The 19201-nt window shown below is 36.7% G+C and overlaps 3 protein-coding genes across 12 annotated transcripts; all 3 read left to right on the top strand.

The window, feature by feature from the left end:
- Positions 1-5893, top strand: LOC122291689. The gene is made up of 5 exons (XM_043099561.1): positions 1-444; positions 1248-1496; positions 2704-2786; positions 2966-4625; positions 4881-5893. Exons 2-5 carry the CDS (start codon positions 1325-1327, stop codon positions 5564-5566), a joined length of 2601 nt encoding a protein of 866 aa, XP_042955495.1. The 5' UTR covers positions 1-444; positions 1248-1324; the 3' UTR covers positions 5567-5893.
- A 428-nt stretch (positions 5894-6321) lies between these two features.
- LOC122291690 (probable GTP-binding protein OBGM, mitochondrial) lies at positions 6322-11932 on the top strand. 8 transcript variants are annotated; one of them, XM_043099570.1, is made up of 8 exons: positions 6322-6633; positions 8729-8771; positions 9024-9321; positions 9505-9613; positions 9864-9946; positions 10035-10097; positions 10214-10319; positions 10425-11932. In XM_043099570.1, the coding sequence occupies exons 3-8, from the start codon at positions 9187-9189 to the stop codon at positions 11372-11374; spliced, it is 1446 nt and encodes a 481-aa protein (XP_042955504.1). In that variant the 5' UTR covers positions 6322-6633; positions 8729-8771; positions 9024-9186; the 3' UTR covers positions 11375-11932. The 8 variants fall into 8 exon arrangements, with proteins under 8 accessions (XP_042955504.1, XP_042955503.1, XP_042955497.1 ...); XM_043099569.1 differs by having other exon boundaries at positions 10386-11932; XM_043099563.1 differs by having other exon boundaries at positions 6323-6633; positions 9110-9321; positions 10214-11932.
- Positions 11933-15895: 3963 nt separating this feature from the next.
- LOC122292750 (metallothionein-like protein type 2 A) lies at positions 15896-18849 on the top strand. 3 transcript variants are annotated; one of them, XM_043101239.1, is made up of 4 exons: positions 15976-16055; positions 16306-16328; positions 18222-18273; positions 18394-18849. In XM_043101239.1, the coding sequence occupies exons 1-4, from the start codon at positions 15991-15993 to the stop codon at positions 18482-18484; spliced, it is 231 nt and encodes a 76-aa protein (XP_042957173.1). In that variant the 5' UTR covers positions 15976-15990; the 3' UTR covers positions 18485-18849. The 3 variants fall into 3 exon arrangements, with proteins under 3 accessions (XP_042957170.1, XP_042957173.1, XP_042957171.1); XM_043101236.1 differs by lacking the exons at positions 18222-18273; positions 18394-18849 and adding an exon at positions 16470-16809 and having other exon boundaries at positions 15896-16055; positions 16306-16392; XM_043101237.1 differs by lacking the exons at positions 15976-16055; positions 16306-16328 and adding an exon at positions 17916-18075 and having other exon boundaries at positions 18196-18273.
- The last annotated feature ends 352 nt before the right edge of the window (positions 18850-19201 follow it).

Raw genomic sequence — 19201 nt, 5'->3', positions numbered from 1 at the left:
GTTGGCAAACCATTCTAAGTCTGAGCTTGACATCTAGATATATAAAGAATTTCTTACGTTGTGGTTGGTCATCTAGATGTAGGCCCCAGCTTCCTGCTTCTGGACCGGGTATTTTAGACTCTAATTCTGAGCTTTAGACCAGGCTCGGTCAGAGAGAGAGAGAGCGGAGACCCGGCTTCGCAGCTTGTTGGGCGCCATAAAAGCTTTGGCGTCTACTTTATTTTTGGGTCTTCTGTACTAACTATCAACAACCTCCTTCTACTTCATATTTGATTCTCTCGTGTACGGCATAGCAATATATCTCCCACTTAACTTATTCTCTGTGTTAGCACCATAATTTACAATATTTATTGCTCTCGGTGTCTTCCACCTTCAAAAGGCCCGTCATCACTTTCGAACCTTCAGATCAGGAGCAGCCAAAACTTCGCTTTCTCGGCTAAAAAGGTAGTCGATGTTGTTAATGTTATTTCTTTGTGTTTCTTGAATTCATGGAACAAAAGGTGTAGTAGTTAGTTTTAAGTATAGAACAAGGAACCTCTATCTTCTTGGCCGCGTAGTTTTTAGTTTCTGAACATTTATTAGTTTTTTCTGATATGCGATTTGGATTATCACTCTTAACTTTGTAGTTGATCGACTCTTTAAGTTGAACTCAATTTCTTGAACTGCTGTTCGGATTTGATGGAGTTTGACAAAGCTTAAGTTTTCTTAATTGACATGCATGATATGTTAATCCGCTTTTTTCTTAAGACATCTGAGTTTTTGAACCTTTTCTATGGTCTACTTCACAAACGTAATTATCATGTTGCTTTTTGTCAATTTCTTATTTGATTATCTCTAGGTGTCAGTATGTGTTTGTCGAGCATCAGAAAGTAGAGTTGCCTAATACAAACAAAGACTAACAAAAAGAAAATGGTAAGAAGAAAGGAGCATGAAAATTTTAGAAGCTTATTTGGACGACTATTTTGGCCCTTGTGGTGGTGGAGCAGGAATTTTTTATTTGAAACAGTCCGAATATCTGTCGAAATCCTAGTTGTTTCTTGTTACATGGTATTTGATCTTTTATCCTTATGAAGACTAGGGCCTAGGAATTGAGGATCCTTTGAGGCTTAAGTTCTCTTTCTTTCATTTTTCTAGGTATAAGTTTTCGATATTATGGACTACAGAAAAACACTTGTGCCTGGCTATTACATATTTGGTTAAGTACCGAGCTTTCTATAATGTTTAATGGCGTTTTTATCACATGTCAGGTTTCTGCAAGACAGTTGTCCTCGCTAGTGGCTGAAAAAGTGGGCTTCAGACTTTAAAGAACCAATTTGTCTTAAACATGGGAACATTGGGAAGGCACTTGGAGCGAACAAACTCTGGAGTTCACTTTGAGGGAAGTCATCCAGGGTGCATGTGGGGCATACTTCATATCCTTGACCACCACCATTGGCATATTGCGAAAAAGATGCGTCCACGCAAAAAGCACAGAGGATTAGGAAGACGTGCCAGTTGTAAGTAATCTCGATTTGCCTCGGGATATCTGCCTCTTGTCCCTACTTTTTGCTGCGAGAATGGGCCATGGTTCATTTCGATCTTATCATCTCCACCAAAGGAGCATGGAATTTGCATACTTGCTTCTTTATCTGCTTTTGCAGCACCTATCAAAAAATAAAGGATTTCTTAAGTTAAAAATCAAGTGAAAGACCACAGTAACTGATGTAAAAAATCAGTTGGGGAAGGTCTATAGGATGATTGATGTTTCATACTTTGTTGTTTGCTGACTGATTGGTACAGAAAGACCACAGTAACTGATGTTATATGGACTTACATGAATTAGAAACCAAATGAAGCTGAAAATGTAGCCATTTTTTATTGAAGAGGAAGAAGCTATAGCTGAAGAGATTGGCTTACATCTTGTGCTTGCGTGCTTTTGCAATCTAGGTGCTGCTTGCAAGTAGAAAATGTTTATTATTGTATCTCCATCATCTATAATTAAATAGTTCTTCAATAATTCGTGCAAACTTTGAATCCAAGATTTCAAAAATTGTTAGTGCTGAACAGTTCAACTGCTCGAAGTTTCTATAATGACATCAGATATATGTTAGGCCAACTTAGTTAGACGTGGCATTGAGTAACTATAATCAAAACTTTGTTCTGATGGATTGAAGCAGATGGTAACTAAATATGTGAGTATCCGTTGGATGCCTCGACTGAATGAGCTATTACTGTGGACCTTACAGCATGGCACATAGATGTCTTTGGAAACTAGGAATGCTTTGTTTTGGTACAAAAGACGCTTTCATATAACGTATATTTGGAAAATGCTTTCCTTTCAATGCCATATGACTAACTGCACATGCTGTATGTTTATATCCTAGCCTGCTGCTAAAGCGTTATCTAGCTTACTTCAGATCCCCTGTTTCCTATAGTTATTGTGTGCCCTTCTAGATATGTTCCATTGGTGTACTGATCTCACCGAGATATGTCATTAACCATTTTCTAATGAGCTTATATTCCGAAGAAGTTCGTTACCGAGGTCCTTCTAACCTCAAAGAATGTGAGTAATAAGATCAGTTTGGTTCGAGAGTCACAAAAGAAAACTTTATCAGTGGGTTATCTTTCACTTGGTAGTTGCCCTCTTAATCAGACACATAATGTTGTGTGTTTGTGCCATCCCCCATTTATGTATGCCTGACAAGTTTTATTTCTTATCTTTAGGCAAAACTAATGTACAAGCAACTTCAAAGAAGCATGATAATGGAGTGCAAGAATTTATGGATTCTGAAGGAGAACCCTTGTTGGTAAGTTAATGGCATCATTAAATTACCACAGAATATGATTGGTTGCAAATTTTGATCTGAAAGATTTGTAACTTCGTGTAAATTTGTCGTGAAGACTAGTTTATTTCATATGTGCGAACTGTTTCTGTTGCATGGGTGAAACATAAACTGACAGTACCCTGCTTGAAATATTACATCAGGTTGAACAGCATGATACAGAAAGTAGTCCTGCAAAGACCAACAGAAGATCAGGCAAAGCTCATATAAAAGAATCAATTGCTAAAGATATGCCTAAGCAAAGCCACAGATACTGGAATTTGAGCTATGCCGCAAGAACATGGCTTTGGCGAATCATTCCAATTCATCATTTAGAGCATGCAGACAATTATCTTGGTGAAATGCATACTGTTGGGGCGAATCCAAGTATTCCCCTTGAAAAAAGTGCCAACTACTTGAGGCATAATCAGTCTATTGGGAAGCATGCAGTTTTTCCTAAAAAATATGATGAAGGATCAGAAGATTTTGTAGACCACAATATCGGGGAATCTGACCAGCTCAACATAGAAGTTTCTAACAACCAGTTTAAGGAGTGTTCCGATGTTCTGGAGATTTTTAAGATACACAAGGAATCTTTTCTAAAGATTCTCCAGGACACAAAAGCTGGTATGAAGCCCTTCCACAGTCTGCAGAATTCCAAAAACAAAGCAAGGTTAACAAAGTCGGGATCATTTCCTCTAGCCAATTCATCAAGCAAAAAGTATATCAGTACTAGAACACTTGAACACAAGCAAAATGAAATCTGGTCCTTCCCAAAAGGAGAAAAGATGCTTTCTTCCTCTCTAGTATCAGAGTCTGACTCATCCGTATCTCAGAGGACAATGCCTTCTATGGCTGACAATAATACAGTAGGCAGTGCCATGAGACAAGAAACAAACTCTTCTTCTCCGGATTCATCCCAGGGATTAATCCATCAGGGTTGGAATCAACAGGTTATTAATCGTTTCAAAGAAATTAAGCAGAAAATATGGCATGCACTCAAGGAAAACAGAAAAGAAAGTAACCGCACGTCTATGGAAGCACTCATTGAAAGGGAACCCTCTGGAAAAGAGATCTCTGGAATGTCAAAGATTTCCACATCCCAAGATGGTATAGACAACCCTGGAGGTTTTCATGAGGGTAATGGTTCCGATTATGATCCCAGCAGGGGAAGACTAGGCCACATACAAAGAACATCGTCTCTAAACGAGTCTCTGGATAGATACACTGAGTTGTTTGAGCGCACTTTTGGTCAAGGTGCCAAGTGGCATCACTCCAAGAGCCTAAAATTGACAAATGAAGGTAAGGTTCCATCAAGTGGGTTTGCTTCAAAGTCCTTCAAAAGGAGACTCTCTCTGCCCGATCTTGATTACTTTTTCTCCCCTCTAAATGATCCATCTAGAGATTCTCTAAGTTCTGTTATGCCAATAAGGACAGCTGGGGATTTCTGTACAATAGTTGATAAAAATAATCATTGTGAACCAAAGTCATTCAGCACTCTAATTGAAGAACAAACACCTGAGCCGATACATGCTGCTCTAGAGACTGAATTTCAGAAAGATATGATTTATGGAAATGACGGTGGTAGAAATGTTTTATCTTCAGCTGATTTGACAGTGGAAAGAAATCATGAGGGAAATGTTAAGACGGGCAACCTTAGGAAACGTAGTCTTCAACAGGACCAGATTTTTGGTTTGACAATGAACCACAGCACAGAGCTTGTAGGTTCTTCTACAGAGCAAGCAAAACCAGATCCAGTTTCTGATCATGAAACTCGCTTTCCAGATGATCTAAACAACCTTGCAGAGTTTCCAATATTTAAAGGTACTCGTACTTACCTCTTATGCAGTTATCTAAAGCTCACAAATTGCTTGCTTAATATAATGGCATTGAAAAGAAACTCCTAATTTCTTAAAGTTTTAATTGATATTTGTGCATCCCCCCAGCACCAGGGTTTTGCCCTTTGTCTTTTCTTATTGATATATGATTCGTATGGTGTAGTATACTTGATAATTTTCTGAAGGCTCAAATTACATGTAATAGAGGATTGAAATTGATTGTTTTGCTAAATTGTGTCAGGTCCGGCGTCAAGTCCTATGGACATTCAAATGGATGATCCAGATGCTCCTGTTGACCAAAAAATCATGTCCAACACAGATTCTTTACCTTTGGTTTGCAGCATAGTAACTCCAGAGACTACAAAAGAAACAAATATGAATACTGAGGATCAAACCCGGCACTTTAAATTGGATGAATCGGATGAAGCTGACTTCAACTATGTGAGAATTGTTCTTGAGCTGTCGGGCTTCATCAAGAATGAGAACCTTGGGACATGGCATTCACTAGACCAACCATTGAGTCCCTTATTGTTAAAGGAATTGGAGGCTTTCTTGCACCCTGAACTCGAGGATTATGAAGAGGACATTGATGGAAGTTGTGATCACCAGATCCTATTTTATTTAATCAATGATACACTTCTTGAGATATATGAGAGATCATTCACCTACTTCCCGAGGGCCTTCATCTTTAACCGCCACATCCGTCCAATGCCTAGGGGGCACCATCTTCTGGAGGAGGTATGGGCAAAGATTAGCTTGTACCTGAGCTTGAGGCCAGAGCTGGACCAGTCATTGGAAGATGTTGTGGCTCGAGATTTGACAAAGGGTGATGGGTGGACTAACCTCCAATTTGATAATGAGTGTGTGGCGCTTGAGCTAGAGGATTTGATTCTCGAAGAATTATTAAATGAAGTGGTATGCTCTTGAGATTCTTGAGCCACATCAAGGTCATTCATTGTTTAAGCCTGCTGCTTCACTGTACCTAAAATTTTGTTTATTTGCAGCGCATTGTATATACCTCTATTCTTCCAGCATTCCAAGATTTCATTTTTTTTTTATTACCATTGTAGCAATAGGGAAAGGCAGACATTCAGTTTTTTGAAATTCATGTAGGCATAGTTGGTTGGATAAAGGTATGGCTTCAGTAGTAGTGAAGCTCTATGTATAATCCGTGTAATTACAAATGTAATGTAGGCATAGTTGGTTGGATAAAGGTATGACAACATGTTATTTGTTAAAGCTTTTGTATCCCAACAGAGTTTATTTTCTGTTACCACTTAACAGTACCATATGGGTTATAGAATACAAACCCCATATGTACCAACATATCCTCCATATATCAATGTATATTAAAGAAATACACATAATAATAAGAGTTCTTCTACTCAATAAATAAAAAAGATAAAAAAAATAAAAATCTATATGTGGTGTAGGGCTGCTAACTAGAAATTTTTCTAAAAATAAAAATGTAACCTTCATTTTTCTCCCATTGGTCAATATTTGCTTTTATTTTATTCTCTGGTAAAAAAAATATACAATTTCTAAGATATTAATCTTAGCAATCACCTTCCATATTCCCAAAACATTTGGCGTACCCTTCCAAAAATGTGAAGTTGATTATATGAAGTTGTAAGAAAGATTACGTGCATGTATAAAAGGAGCGGGAAAAGGAAACAGAGGAGAAAACCAGTAGAAGCGCGAGAGGGTTTAGCAACTCTCAGACCCCTCTCTCTGTCTCTTCTCCTGCCCTGCAGCCGACGGGCCTCCCCCACCCCCCACAAAAAAAACACCTTACCCAAATTCAACTCTCAGACCCGTCTCTCGTCTCTCAGTCGCTCTCTCTTCTCCAGCCGTGCGGGCCGCAGTCCCTCTATGCGTTCGCAGCTCCTACAACTGCCCCTGCCCCTGCCCCTTGCCGTCGGTTCTTTCTCCCCTCTCGGTATTTTTTCAACATATTAGGCGTCCCCGTCGGTTCCTTCTTCATTCAACCCACGGTAATCTCCCCAGTCTCCTGAGATTGATTTCTTGTGGATGAGTTTTTTTAATATGGGCTTGCTATTGACGAGGAAAACTTGTGGATGTGTTCTTTGAAATATTGCTTTGTAAAGTTTCTGGTGTAAATTGTAGATTTCTGCCTCAAAAGCTATAGCTGTTTTTGGGTTTAATTCTAAGCTCTGTTTTGAATAATTTATAGAACAAGTCTGGGATTTTTTAAGCTCTTTGGGTTTTTATTTCTATGCTGAAGCAGATCGATTATTAGAAATTTTTGCGACCGTTTTAGTATACCGTAAGCTATAAATGGAAAAACTTAAAGTCAAAGAATCTTTGTATTGATTTCTATATGCGATTCAATTTGATATCGATCGGTTTGAATGAAAATTTTCCCAAATCTGACTCCAATCCGTTTTGGAGTCAGATCAGAGCCTGTGTAAGTCAGATTCGGAGTTCCATCATTTCTTGCATACCGACTCCGGCTCAGCTGGTGCTCTGCCTTAGGTTCTGGGACTCTGGCTCTACAGTTGCTGAGAAGAGGCGGGAAAATGGAGTAATCTAAACTGAAAGACAACTCTAAGCTTAGTTACCGTTGAAAGTGAAACAGCAGAAAACATGAAAACCAATTGCTTATCTTGGGTTTTCTCAGGAGCCAGACGGTGGGTTTAGGATTTTAGAGGCATTAGTTTTCATTTTTCCCTAATTTAAAGCCCTAAATCTTTCTATTATTACTTCTCTTGCATTGGTTTCTCTCAATAGAGTTACGGGAATCAGAAATGAAAGATTTCTAAATGATGCTGATGTATTGATTATATTGCAATATATACTTGTTATCTGTAATGGGTATCTATTTTTCCTTTCCTAATGCTTTGGTTATATTATTGCATTCAAATAGCTGGTCTTCAGTTTAATTTTCTATTAAGTTCTGAACTAATGAGCTGCATGTACTGATCTGCTTCCCGCACAGAGGTCTTGCTTTGTCCCCATGGTCTTACTTCGTCTTCGTTGCCATGGGCAATATTATCCTGTGGTTCCCATCTTTGGCTAGGGCATTTTGCACATCCCATTGGCTTCATCTGAAGCGGTCATGCTTCGACATGTCTCCTTTGGTGCTCCCGTGGTTCAGCTCGCCCACGGTTAAAGGGCGGCTCAATGTGAATTGAGTCCTGAGACAAACATTTAAATTGAGACCACTAGATTGTAACATGACATTTCCTAGTATCATTTAATTTTTCAAAGAATTGCAGGCTTTTTTTCCCTCATCAATGCATGGGCTTTCTATTATCATTTTTTTTTTTTTTTATAGATGTCTATCATTATTATAATACTTGTATAATACTTATCCTATTTTAGACCTTATGTTAATTTTTTCTTTTCAAAATATACTAAAGCTTTTATAATTTTTGGGGGCCTTAGGCAACTGCTTAATGGCCTAACCATTGAGCGGGCACTGCAATTGCATCTTGAGATCTGTGTTACCCAAACAGATTGGGTTTGTTTATATTCATTTTCTGTATTTTTTGCCAGTCATTTGCTGGGAATGTCCTGTTATTTTATTTTTTCCCAATCATTTGCCATACCAAATGGCTGTGCAAGTTGTAGTACAAAGTGTCATTTTTGTTCGCTTAGGAACTCCAAGGTTAAATGCCTTGTAAATTTTTGTACATGCCAAGCACGAAAATCGGTGAGAAACATATAAATATATATATTCGTAATAGTGTGACTAGTTCTTTTATCTCTTCAATCCATTGGCTATGCAACCCTCATCTTTCTTCTCCATTTTTCTGGTTTTTATCTGTTTTTTTTGCTGATGTGGCGGGCCCTCCCCCACCATGTCAGAAGCCAGCCACATCCGAGGTGTTCCCTGGGCTTACATGCTGGGAACTGTGCATAGCACAGACTGTTCGTCTAAACGTTTCACAAACTACACACTTTATAATCATTTCTGCTTTGGTTTATGACTGTAAACTGAAAATATGTCTGAATAGCATAGTCAGTCGAGTTTTTGAAATTTCCTTAATGAATGGAAATCTCTTCATTTAATGACCTTTGCTTTTATTTTGCTTGAATTTAAATTAATGTGCAATTCTTTTGCAGGCTATGAAAGATTTATTTGCAGAAGTGCAATGCAGTAATGAAGGTAAACATATAACTTAGATACTACTATGCTACAGCTTTGCATTCAAGAGAACTAGGTTTATTCTTGTTGAATGCGGATTACATGACATATTGAATAATGGTGGTGTTGTGGTGAGTAAAATGAGAGAAGGCATCTTTAAGTTTGGATAGCACTGTATTTATCAAAAAAAAGTTTGGATAGCACTGTGTGGTGAATTTATGATATAATTCCTTCATATATGGGCTCATTTGTTAGTATATTGTTTTTTGTAAGGGCATGTACATCACAGGACTGCTCTTAGGATGATTTCTTTTTATCCTCACAACTCCCAAGTACAATCATATCGGCATCCCTTTTAGGTCTCCAGCATCAAGCAAGTCAAGGAATAACTGGTCTGAATTCAAGGAGAGCTTGAGTGATAAGAAAAGAGAAGCAGATGTGGATACGCTGTGGAAAATCTCTTTGGCACTTAGAAGCCTTGAGACAATCCTCTAAGTCTCCATGTCTTTTCTCACTTTTCTCTCCCTACTCGGATACGCCTCACAGGAAGTCCAAGCTTGCACCTTTACAGGTTGGCTCTTACAACCAAACCCCCCCCCCCCCCCCCCCCCCCCCCCCCCCCCCCCCCCCCCCCCCCCCCCTCTCTTTCAACACGCCCATCCCACCACCCCAATTGTATTTTTTCTAATCTGATAATCTGCCTGTGTTTAGCAACATGAGAATCATATTATGGGAACATTGGGACTTTTTTCAGGAGAGGAAAATGATTGATAGGTTCAGGCTAAATGCTAAAGGAGGTGATGGCGGCCATGGTTGTTCCAGCTTTCGCCGTAGCCGGCAGGTTCGTCGTGGCAGACCTGATGGTGGGTTAATAGTTTATTACCTTAAATAATTAATTATTTTTACAGTATGTTTTATTCCTCTCGTCAGTATAAGTTATGTGAATTGTTATATTTTTCTTTGTCTGTAATACATTGGATGACTAGTCTTTTTTTATTTTCCCTGTTTTCTCACGGTATTGTTTACTATTAAGAAGTGTTCAATATGGTGGTAATTTAAAATGGTAATTCATGATACTGCTAACGTTCCTGTCTGTCTTCGGAACCAATGAAGGTGGTAGTGGTGGAAGAGGTGGTGATGTGATTTTGGAATGTTCCCCCACAGTTTGGGACTTCAGTGGTTTGCAACATCACATTGTATGTAACACTACCTTTGCGATATTTTGACAAAAATATAGCTTGATGATCCAGCAATGACAAAATTGACAGAAATGGTCTCCTGCAGACGGCAAACAGAGGTGGACCAGGATCCTCAAAGAATATGATAGGAACCAGAGGGGAAGATAAGGTTCTTATTCCAAAGCTGTTTTATTTACTTGAAAAATTCTTCACAGTGAATGTCATTGACCACACTTGACCAAACTATAATGAAGTGGTTCATTAAGAAATTATTTTGCTTGCTAGGTTGTCTACGTACCTGTTGGCACTGTGATACATCTTATAAAGGGTGAAATTCCTTCCATTGTTAAAAATCATTCTTCAACAGATTTGGATCCGTGGGAGATTCCGGGTACACTTGTCGATGGCATATCTGAATCAAATCAGGCATCTACCTATAATGACCCTAACATGGCAGCTGAAGTTGAATCATTGCTCCATACTGGTTGCTCATCAGATCAAAATGGAGGCACTCTAGAGATATTGCCATGCAGAAAGCAGACAACTCAAGGTGCATCGACCAATGCTCTTCCTCAATTGTCTCCTCGCAATCATACATCCAAAGTTTGCAAGAAAGAAGAGATGGAGGAGACAGAACAAATGCAATACAATGTTGCAGAATTAACAGAACAAGGTCAACGAGTTATAGTTGCTCAAGGAGGGGAGGGTGGTTCAGGCAATGTTTGTACTTCCAGAGTTCCAAATAAGCTCAAATCCATAATGCCTGGGGTTGACAAGGATAAAACCATCGATGTTGAAGTATCTGATGATGATCAGTACCCTCGTAGTGAGGGCTTGCCTGGTTCTGAATCTATTCTTGAGTTAGAACTCAAGAGTATTGCTGATGTGAGCTTCGTGGGGATGCCTAATGCTGGTAAAAGTACTCTACTAGGTGCTATATCAAGGGCGAAGCCCTCTGTAGGGCATTATGCCTTCACAACTCTAAGGCCTAATCTGGGGAATCTGAACTTTGATGACTTGTCAATCACGGTTGCTGATGTTCCTGGACTCATAAAGGGTGCCCATGAGAATCGTGGGCTTGGACACGCATTCCTGCGCCACATAGAACGCACGAAGGTTCTGGCCTATGTGCTAGACTTAGCTTCTGCATTAGATGGTAGAAAGGGTATTCCGCCATGGGAACAGCTGAAAGATCTTATCTTAGAGCTTGAATATCATCAGGAGGGTTTATCTGGTCGACCATCTTTAATAGTGGCAAATAAAGTTGATGAGAATGGGGCTGAAGAAGTGTATCGAGAATTAAAAAGAAGGGTCCCAGGTGTTCCAATTTTTCCCGTATGTGCTGTTTTGGAGGAGGGAATAGCAGAGCTGAAAACTGGTCTTAAAGGGCTCGTGAATGGTGAAATTTCTTGCAGACTCAGTATAGATGAAATGTTGCTTGATTAGGTACTTGCTGATAAATGTCCTTCGCTTCTTAAGAGCGCGCCACCCCCCCCCCCCCCCCAAAAAAAACAAAAAACAAAAAAAAAGTAAAAAGTATCTTGGGCGGCTACCACCAATAAAATATTTTTTTTAAAAAAAAAACAGAAGCTAAGCTGCCACCAAGTCACCAACCCAACTGCCAACATTTACTTAGAAAATGCAGAAAAATATGCGTTGGATACCTCCATGATCTTCTCTTCGGTTGAGTTTCAGTGTGAATTGTGGATGTTTTCAGAAGACGCAGAAGCATGTAATTTTGAATGCTTGAAGATTCTTTCATACGGGCACAGGGTGAACAGAAATCTTCAGTTCTCAAAATTTCTGGCTTTTTACCAGTTGAGGATTTCTAAAAGAGGGATATATATATCCTTGATTTTGTTGATCTTCGTATGAATAACTGGTTCTATGGAGATCCAATTATCTGAATATCTTTTCTTAATTTGTTGATAGTGTTTGATATATGCAGGTTGAACACATATCCCCAACTTATTATTACTATAAAATCAACTTAATTAAGGGCAACATTTGGAGTGCCAGTGTCTTTTTACTTTGTATTTGGCTCCGAACTAGTAGTGTGTTAGTTTTGGCCCTTAAATTAGCTTCTTGTGAAGCATTTCACAAGGGCTTCCAATTCTGATTCGACTGACTAGGTTACATGAGCACCCAAAAATTTTCAACACGCACCCGATACATTGAGAAGTTTTTAATCAGAAAAATTGATGCAGTGTGCAAATCATGATTCGACGTCCCAGACACAGTATTTCAGATGCAGTGTGCTGCTTTGTCTGGATACTAAGAATATCACAGATAATCTGCGAACCTATCATTTAATGTTTTCCATTTTGGTACTTAAATTTCTCCATTAATTTGTTTCCCTCGTCATGAAGAAAAAATCGCCTTTGAATACCTACAAAGGACAATCTCAGACTTGGCTGTTCAGCTGTGTTTGGGTGTTGAGGTAACACTTCTTATTACTATTCATTACTTTATTATTACTTTTCACCTACTTTTATTACTATACCTTACTTTTTACTTACTTTTTATTACTATTTATTACTTTATTATTACTTTTCACATATTTTTTATCACTATTCACAACTCTCCTCAACACTTCTCATCTGTTTTTTCCCGATCAAATTTCACATGCCCAATGGACCTCAAATCAGTAAAATCAAACTTTATTAAAAAAAGTATCAGATATAAAACAATAACATAAGCACTAATAAATGCAGAATCACGCATTACAAAATAAAAAATAATTTGTACAAATCTCAAATAGATAAGTTCCACTCAACTTTTGTAAAAAAATAAATCCTATCTTAAAATAAAAAAATAATTAAAAAAAAATCTGTTTTTACAAACTGACTGAGCGAGACTTGTGTATTTAGGACTTCATGTCCCTAGCATTACTTGATTTCCTATGATTTTTTGAGCTAAACACCTCGACGTTGAACTCGAAGCACCACCTTCATATAAGGGGAGAAGCAAAGACAGCTTGTTAGAGTCCACAAGGTCCAGGACTTAGTAATGCATGCAATACCATGAATCACAAAATTCGCAGCTTGAACTTAAGTCATACTAAAGAGACAACTCCCAAAAGGCATGCAGCCTTCGCATCCTGTCACATGCCAGAAAAGAATATAGATAATCCCTTACCATTGGTTCTTATTTATTTGTTTTAATCATGTAAACCGTCTAGTATTCATATAAAGTAGCACCATCTATCTATCATTCAAAGAAAAACCAAAAGAAATTAAGTAGCCAACAAGAGCGAATATATTTTGAATATATGGCTAAGAGAATAATTCATTCCTTAGTTGCAACCAAAGCATGCTTCACAATCTGGGGATACAAGCCATTTGAGGCCCACACCATACATATGCAACACAACAAAATCACTAAGACAAAGTTAGCATATCCTATGCATCTCATTTTGCGCATACTTGTGCGTGCGCATGCGCGCGCATAACTTTAGCTAATTTTCTTCTCACGTCACATCATAAAGCCATGAAAAAAAAATACTGAAAAGCAAAAGAGAGTCTCTCTGCGTCAATACTAATTTAATAATGTCTTATTAAAGAAATAACAGGGTGGGCATTGTTGCGAGCTCTAACCCACTCATACCACTCCTTTTATTTGTAGGAATCTCTTACCTAAAAAATCCATCATTTAACAATTGAGACATGTCATTGATATTGTACTAATTATAGGAGCAATTTATACTTTTTATCCATGAATTATCATCTTTTTTTTTTCCCTTCCTAATTGTTTAAAGATTTAACTCGCACGATAAATTATCCATATTTTCAATTTTTCCTAATGAAAAATTTCCCCCATAACACAAACTTAAGGCGGCTTAGATCTAAATCGATAGAGCGAAATTTAAAGAGATATATTTTGAGATGATATATATATATATATAGTTTGGTAAATGCATGGGAAGTATATATTATCCTCCATGAATATAACGAGTGAATGTGCTCTAGCTATATCATGTCAGATATAGAAAGATGGATAAGTCTAGTTAAAATGTATGGTTGAGCAGAAGAGCTGCGTCCATCATTTTGTTCTTGCAAGGACCCATGCACATGATGAGCAAGATCGTGTTTTGTATTTAAGCAAAAGAATGGCATATCTTTTGATTCTCTATATATCTAATAAAGGCTAAAAAAATTATGAGATGTCTACAAAGAATATGATGTTACTTTTGGATAGAAGTCCATGTTCAATGTCACTATCACTTCGATTACTACAGCTCGCAAACCTTCATTATTCACGCCTCTCCAGAGTGCTGCATGCGCCCACAAATATAAAATTAAAAAAAAAAAAAAAAAAAACTGTTTTAAGGAGTTGAGTTCAATTAATCCACCATTATATCGAATCTCTTCCACTCACATATATATATATATATATATATAGGGCTGATTATTTATAATTGAAAAACCCTTCGTCCACCAAAAGTTTTTATAAAATTAGATTCGTAAATTGATATGACATGACTTGGCATAATACGTTAAATTATAAAATTTTTTTTTATTGTAAAATAAATCTGATATATCACATTAAGTTATATTAGTTTATAAATATATTTTTATGAGATATTTTTATGAATGCCACACTTCTCTTTATAATTTTCTAAGATTTTGATATTTGTAAAGCATGATGAACACCTAACGACACTAATACATTACAAAAACGATATATCAAATGTAAGTAAAAAAAAATGTAAGTCAAAATACTATATATACATACACACATATATACATTCGTACATGTAGGATATCATAGATAAATACCGGGGGCTAGAGCCTTTGACCCTCTCTCCCCCTAAAATAACTTATCTTTTAAAATTGCATTGGTCCCCTGGCAAATAAACTAATTTGCATGCATGCCTAGTCTTCTCTTTGTCGTTTTCTTCCATTTTTCTTCCCATCACCTTCCAAATTAAACTTGGAAATCAAAATGAACGAAAGACTTATCTTTTTATATATATAAGAAGTTCTAGCTAGCCACTTATTTACTGAAATATTATTTGAGCACATGAACAATGATAATTGCTGTTTAGATTGTATAATTTGATTTGATTTGGAAAATAAATTTTAAGATTTGATTTATTTTAAAATTTGAATCTTATAAATCAAATATTACCATTTATGTACTTTATGCATTGACTCGAAAATAGAATAATAACTCTATATCAAACCATTAAATATTCTAGGCTTAGAGTTAGCTAATGTAGAGACGTACCGTAACTAAGACTACGTTTAGATGTTGACTTGAGCTGAGCTGAATTCTTTATGAATAATAATGAGTTGAGTAGGTGAAATGAGTTATGTAAGACTCATTTAAAATGAGTTTAAATGTGTTTGGATGTTAAGATGAGTTAAGTATTATTTATGAGAAATTGAAAAAATGTTATGAGTCTCACGTATAAAGATGTGTTGAGTTGAAAAAAGTTGTGGATCCCATGTATAAGGAAATTTTGAAGTAAGATGAGTTTAATAATTTGAAAGTTAGGTATTTAGATGTTAGATTTAGTTTAAAATTAGACTAAATTGAGTTGATATCAGCTAATTCTTGCAACCAAATGGGACCTAAGAGGCTAAGATGCCTCTGCCAGCACTTAGGCCGGATTGCTTCTAACATATAGAGGCCAAAAGATTATGATTTGGGAGAAGGTGTAAGGTTTATTAATTAACTAATATGAAAAGGCATATTGAAACTAACTATATATATTTTTCTTCAAAAAATATGTATTGATAAGGACCTTTATCAGTGTCCACTTTCTTTATTAATTCTCTCCTTATCTTTGAATTTTACAAGAAAATGAAGAGATCGAGGAGGAAGATCCACAATATTTACAAGGAATTTGTGATCATCGATCTGAACGGTGGAAAATAAGTGAGTCCGTACGAAACTAGCCTACGATTCACCCACGTGTACGGTGGATACCGACCCCTCCAACCCTCGCCTGCATTATAAATAGCAGCTCAGCTCTTCACTTCAAAACTCGTCCTAGAGTACTGTGAATTCAATACCCAGTGAAATCTTTTTCCAAATCCTAATTCCTCACTAAGATAATGTCTTGCTGCGGAGGAAACTGTGGTTGCGGCTCTGGTTGCAAGTGCGGGGGCAGCTGCAATGGGTATCATGATCTCCTCCATACTAGCTCGTTAATTTAAAGCATGCATGCTGATCTTCATGTGAAATCAATATATATCATGTTGACGGAAGCCATCAGTCCCTTTCTCATTTGTTGTGATTAATTTTTCTAGCATGATATATATATAGGATCGAGTTTGATTAATTCTTTCGTTGATCTCCTTTCACGTTTCTTGAATCACTTTCCTTGCTGCTCATCTTATACGCACTTTTCCCTATGCTTTAATGCGCAGCTGCAGCATGTACCCTGACCTGAGTTACTCGGAGAAGATCACCACCACTGAGACCATCATTTCTGGGGTTGCACCAGTGAAGAAGATGTGCGTATATAGTATTCACGTTATAATATATATAATAAGATTTTAATTACTAATTATTACTTAATTGGTTACTGCAGTTTCTATGAGGAGTCTGCAGAGACGAGCTTTGGAGCAGAGAACGGCTGTCAGTGTGGATCAAACTGCACCTGCGACCCATGCAACTGCAAGTGATCATCATCAGAAAAGCCGATCAAGCAAAGTCCCAAACAAAGCATGCATACTTAATTTACGGGCTGTTTATAATCATAAATAAAAAAATAAAAATAAAAAAAAGGAAAGGCCGACCAATAATATGGAATGGTGTAAGTTTGGGTCTATATATATATAATATCGTTGTAATTAATAAAACAGCCTTTTTAATTTGCTGGAGTTCAGTTGGTTTCCTTCAAAATATGGAATATATATTGTTAAATTTTACTTTGTTATGTTCATTAATATTCGATCCAAGTCCTTATTTATTAACTAATTATGACTACTTTTTAGTTTATAATCTGATCATCTGCAGTTGACAGTGGCGAAGTCAACGATGGACCAACAGTTACATGTTGGTTAACACAACCGATAAGAAAAAAATAAAAATAAAAAATATATAATTTTATTAATAGTCACTTTTTTAATTATTAAATAAAATAATTAAAATAATTGAACGATAACTCTAAAAGGCTCTACTGGCATTTTTCATATAGGAAAGCAGCCTCAGAAACATCACAAAAACTTAAGAGAGAACCCATTAATGTTAGAAGGAAAACCATTCAAATGATCAAACTTACTGATAAAGCTGGTCGGTTTATTACACCTATTAATTATTCTCTTTTATTTGTTTTATTCAAATTTTATTGGAAGCGAAAATGAAGTAATTCTTATATCTTCCTGATAAAGATATATCATATATACCATTCTTATATTTGTCAGAGTAAGTCGTAAAAACAAACATATATAAAAAATTTAAATTCAAACTAAAAGTGGAAAAATTGACAAAATAAATAAATAAATAGAAACGGATATTAAAGATTTAAATGTTTTTTTTTTTTTAAGAAAACTTCCCACCAAAAAAAAAAAAAAAGGAGTACCAATTTATGTAGACAATCCCATTTTGAGGGTGGCCCAATCAATTTCGAAGGTGGCAGACCTTTGAGATGGTCAGATGGATCCCAACCCATTAGGAAGTGAGCCACTTTTGATCAGGTCCACTCCATAAGAGAGATTTTTATAATTTATTTGATTATCATTTTTTATTTTATAGTTAGCTTTAGGTAAATTGAAGGCTAGACTGTCCAACACCTTGTAATCACTAATTTGGTAATAAATTTAAAATATTTATGAATAATAATAAAATAATTTAAGAATATTTAAAAATCATTTATCTATTCACATTGATTTGGATTGAATGGTAGGAGTGCAAGGTACGTAGCGCTGACGACGTATGTCAATTATATGTTACAGAGTCATAGACGCAATTTCAATAGGATTCATCCACGTGAACGGTGGATGCCTACCCCTTCTACCCTCTATAGTCTATATATAGCAGCTGAGGTCCCTATTTCCAAAGTCGTCTTTAGAATTTCTGATTCCAATAATTTACATCTGTACAGAAGTAGGTACTGATCTGAAGAAAATCATGTCTTCCAGTGGAGGAAGCTGCAGTTGCGGCTCCAGTTGCAAGTGCGGCAGTGGCTGCAATTGGTATTACCTCTTAATTTCCCTCGATCTTCTAATTCCTATATAAGCGTTGCAAACCATTGTGGAAGGAATAGTTCATCATCTTTCACGCTTAATTGATTCTTTTCTCCATGTTTTTTGCAGCTCCAGCATGTATCCTGACCTCTCAGAGAAGACCAGTACCAAGACCATCATCGCTGGGGTTGCACCAGCCATGAAGATGTACGTGATCTGTATTCTGATTTCTGTCTTCATGTTCTATATAAGAATTAATGATGTGACTGATGAAATGGAATTTATTTGAATTAAAAAGCCTCAATTTACTATGTTTTAATTTTGCAGCTACAACGAGGGGTCTGAGATGAGCTTTGCAGCAGAGAATGGCTGCAAGTGTGGATCAAACTGCACCTGCGACCCCTGCAACTGCAAATGAGCAAAAAGCCTCCGACAAATCAAGACCCCATATAAATCAAGCAATATCGGTTTGCTGTTGGTTTTTATAAATAAAAAAAAAGGGTTAAGAAAATGGAATCTGAGCTGCTTGTGTATTCCATATATGTATGTATGTATGTATGATTAAGTTGTAAAATAAGTAAGATCGCCATGGGTTTTGCAAATCCATTGCTTTGGATTGCAGAATATAGTTTAATTCATGGCTACTTTGGTGTGTGAGAGTTATAGAAATCTTATGTGCAACTGCTGCTTGCTTTTGTTCATGTTGTACTGGCTGGGTGTTTGGAGTTTACAAATTTCCTGTATGAAATGCAATTAAAAGGAGAAGCTATATATTTGAAATCATGATCTTTTGGTTTCACCATATATTTTCATATTTTAGGAATGATTGATTTTAAGTTGACGCGTGTTTGGTGAGATAACGTATCATATTATATTTTTACAAGATATTTTGTAACGAAAACATTATATATATGTATATATGCAATTCAATGTTGGACACGTGTTTATTAGTTATGACGTAGGACTTTTTTAACTTAAAAAAAAAAAAAAAATTGGGGGGCTCGTCGACTTTGACGTGTACCGGGGGCCATCTCCTGCCCAAAACTCTTTGAAAATACTCTTTACTCCTTCGAAAAATTTTAGAAATTACACATTCCTCAAGGCCTCTTAAAAATATAAAGTTCCTCATTCTTTT

The sequence above is a fragment of the Carya illinoinensis genome, chromosome 13 (genome assembly GCF_018687715.1).
Source record: "Carya illinoinensis cultivar Pawnee chromosome 13, C.illinoinensisPawnee_v1, whole genome shotgun sequence".
NCBI classification, from domain to species: domain Eukaryota; kingdom Viridiplantae; phylum Streptophyta; class Magnoliopsida; order Fagales; family Juglandaceae; genus Carya; species Carya illinoinensis.
This window is presented reverse-complemented; position numbering and strand designations above follow the sequence as displayed.

What these genes read in the sequence shown, in the direction of transcription:
- LOC122292750 (XM_043101236.1), top strand. Translation starts at nt 15,991, where the DNA reads ATGTCTTGCTGCGGAGGAAACTGTGGTTGCGGCTCTGGTTGCAAGTGC. An exon ending in TGCGGGGGCAGCTGCAATGG is followed by an intron (nt 16,056 to 16,305) that starts GTATCATGATCT and finishes TTTAATGCGCAG; the next exon opens with CTGCAGCATGTACCCTGACC. An exon ending in GTTGCACCAGTGAAGAAGAT is followed by an intron (nt 16,393 to 16,469) that starts GTGCGTATATAG and finishes TGGTTACTGCAG; the next exon opens with TTTCTATGAGGAGTCTGCAG.
- LOC122291689 (XM_043099561.1), top strand. Translation starts at nt 1,325, where the DNA reads ATGGGAACATTGGGAAGGCACTTGGAGCGAACAAACTCTGGAGTTCAC. An exon ending in ATTAGGAAGACGTGCCAGTT is followed by an intron (nt 1,497 to 2,703) that starts GTAAGTAATCTC and finishes TCTTATCTTTAG; the next exon opens with GCAAAACTAATGTACAAGCA. An exon ending in CTGAAGGAGAACCCTTGTTG is followed by an intron (nt 2,787 to 2,965) that starts GTAAGTTAATGG and finishes ATATTACATCAG; the next exon opens with GTTGAACAGCATGATACAGA.
- LOC122291690 (XM_043099563.1), top strand. Translation starts at nt 9,187, where the DNA reads ATGTGGATACGCTGTGGAAAATCTCTTTGGCACTTAGAAGCCTTGAGA. An exon ending in CCAAGCTTGCACCTTTACAG is followed by an intron (nt 9,322 to 9,504) that starts GTTGGCTCTTAC and finishes GACTTTTTTCAG; the next exon opens with GAGAGGAAAATGATTGATAG. An exon ending in TCGTCGTGGCAGACCTGATG is followed by an intron (nt 9,614 to 9,863) that starts GTGGGTTAATAG and finishes GAACCAATGAAG; the next exon opens with GTGGTAGTGGTGGAAGAGGT.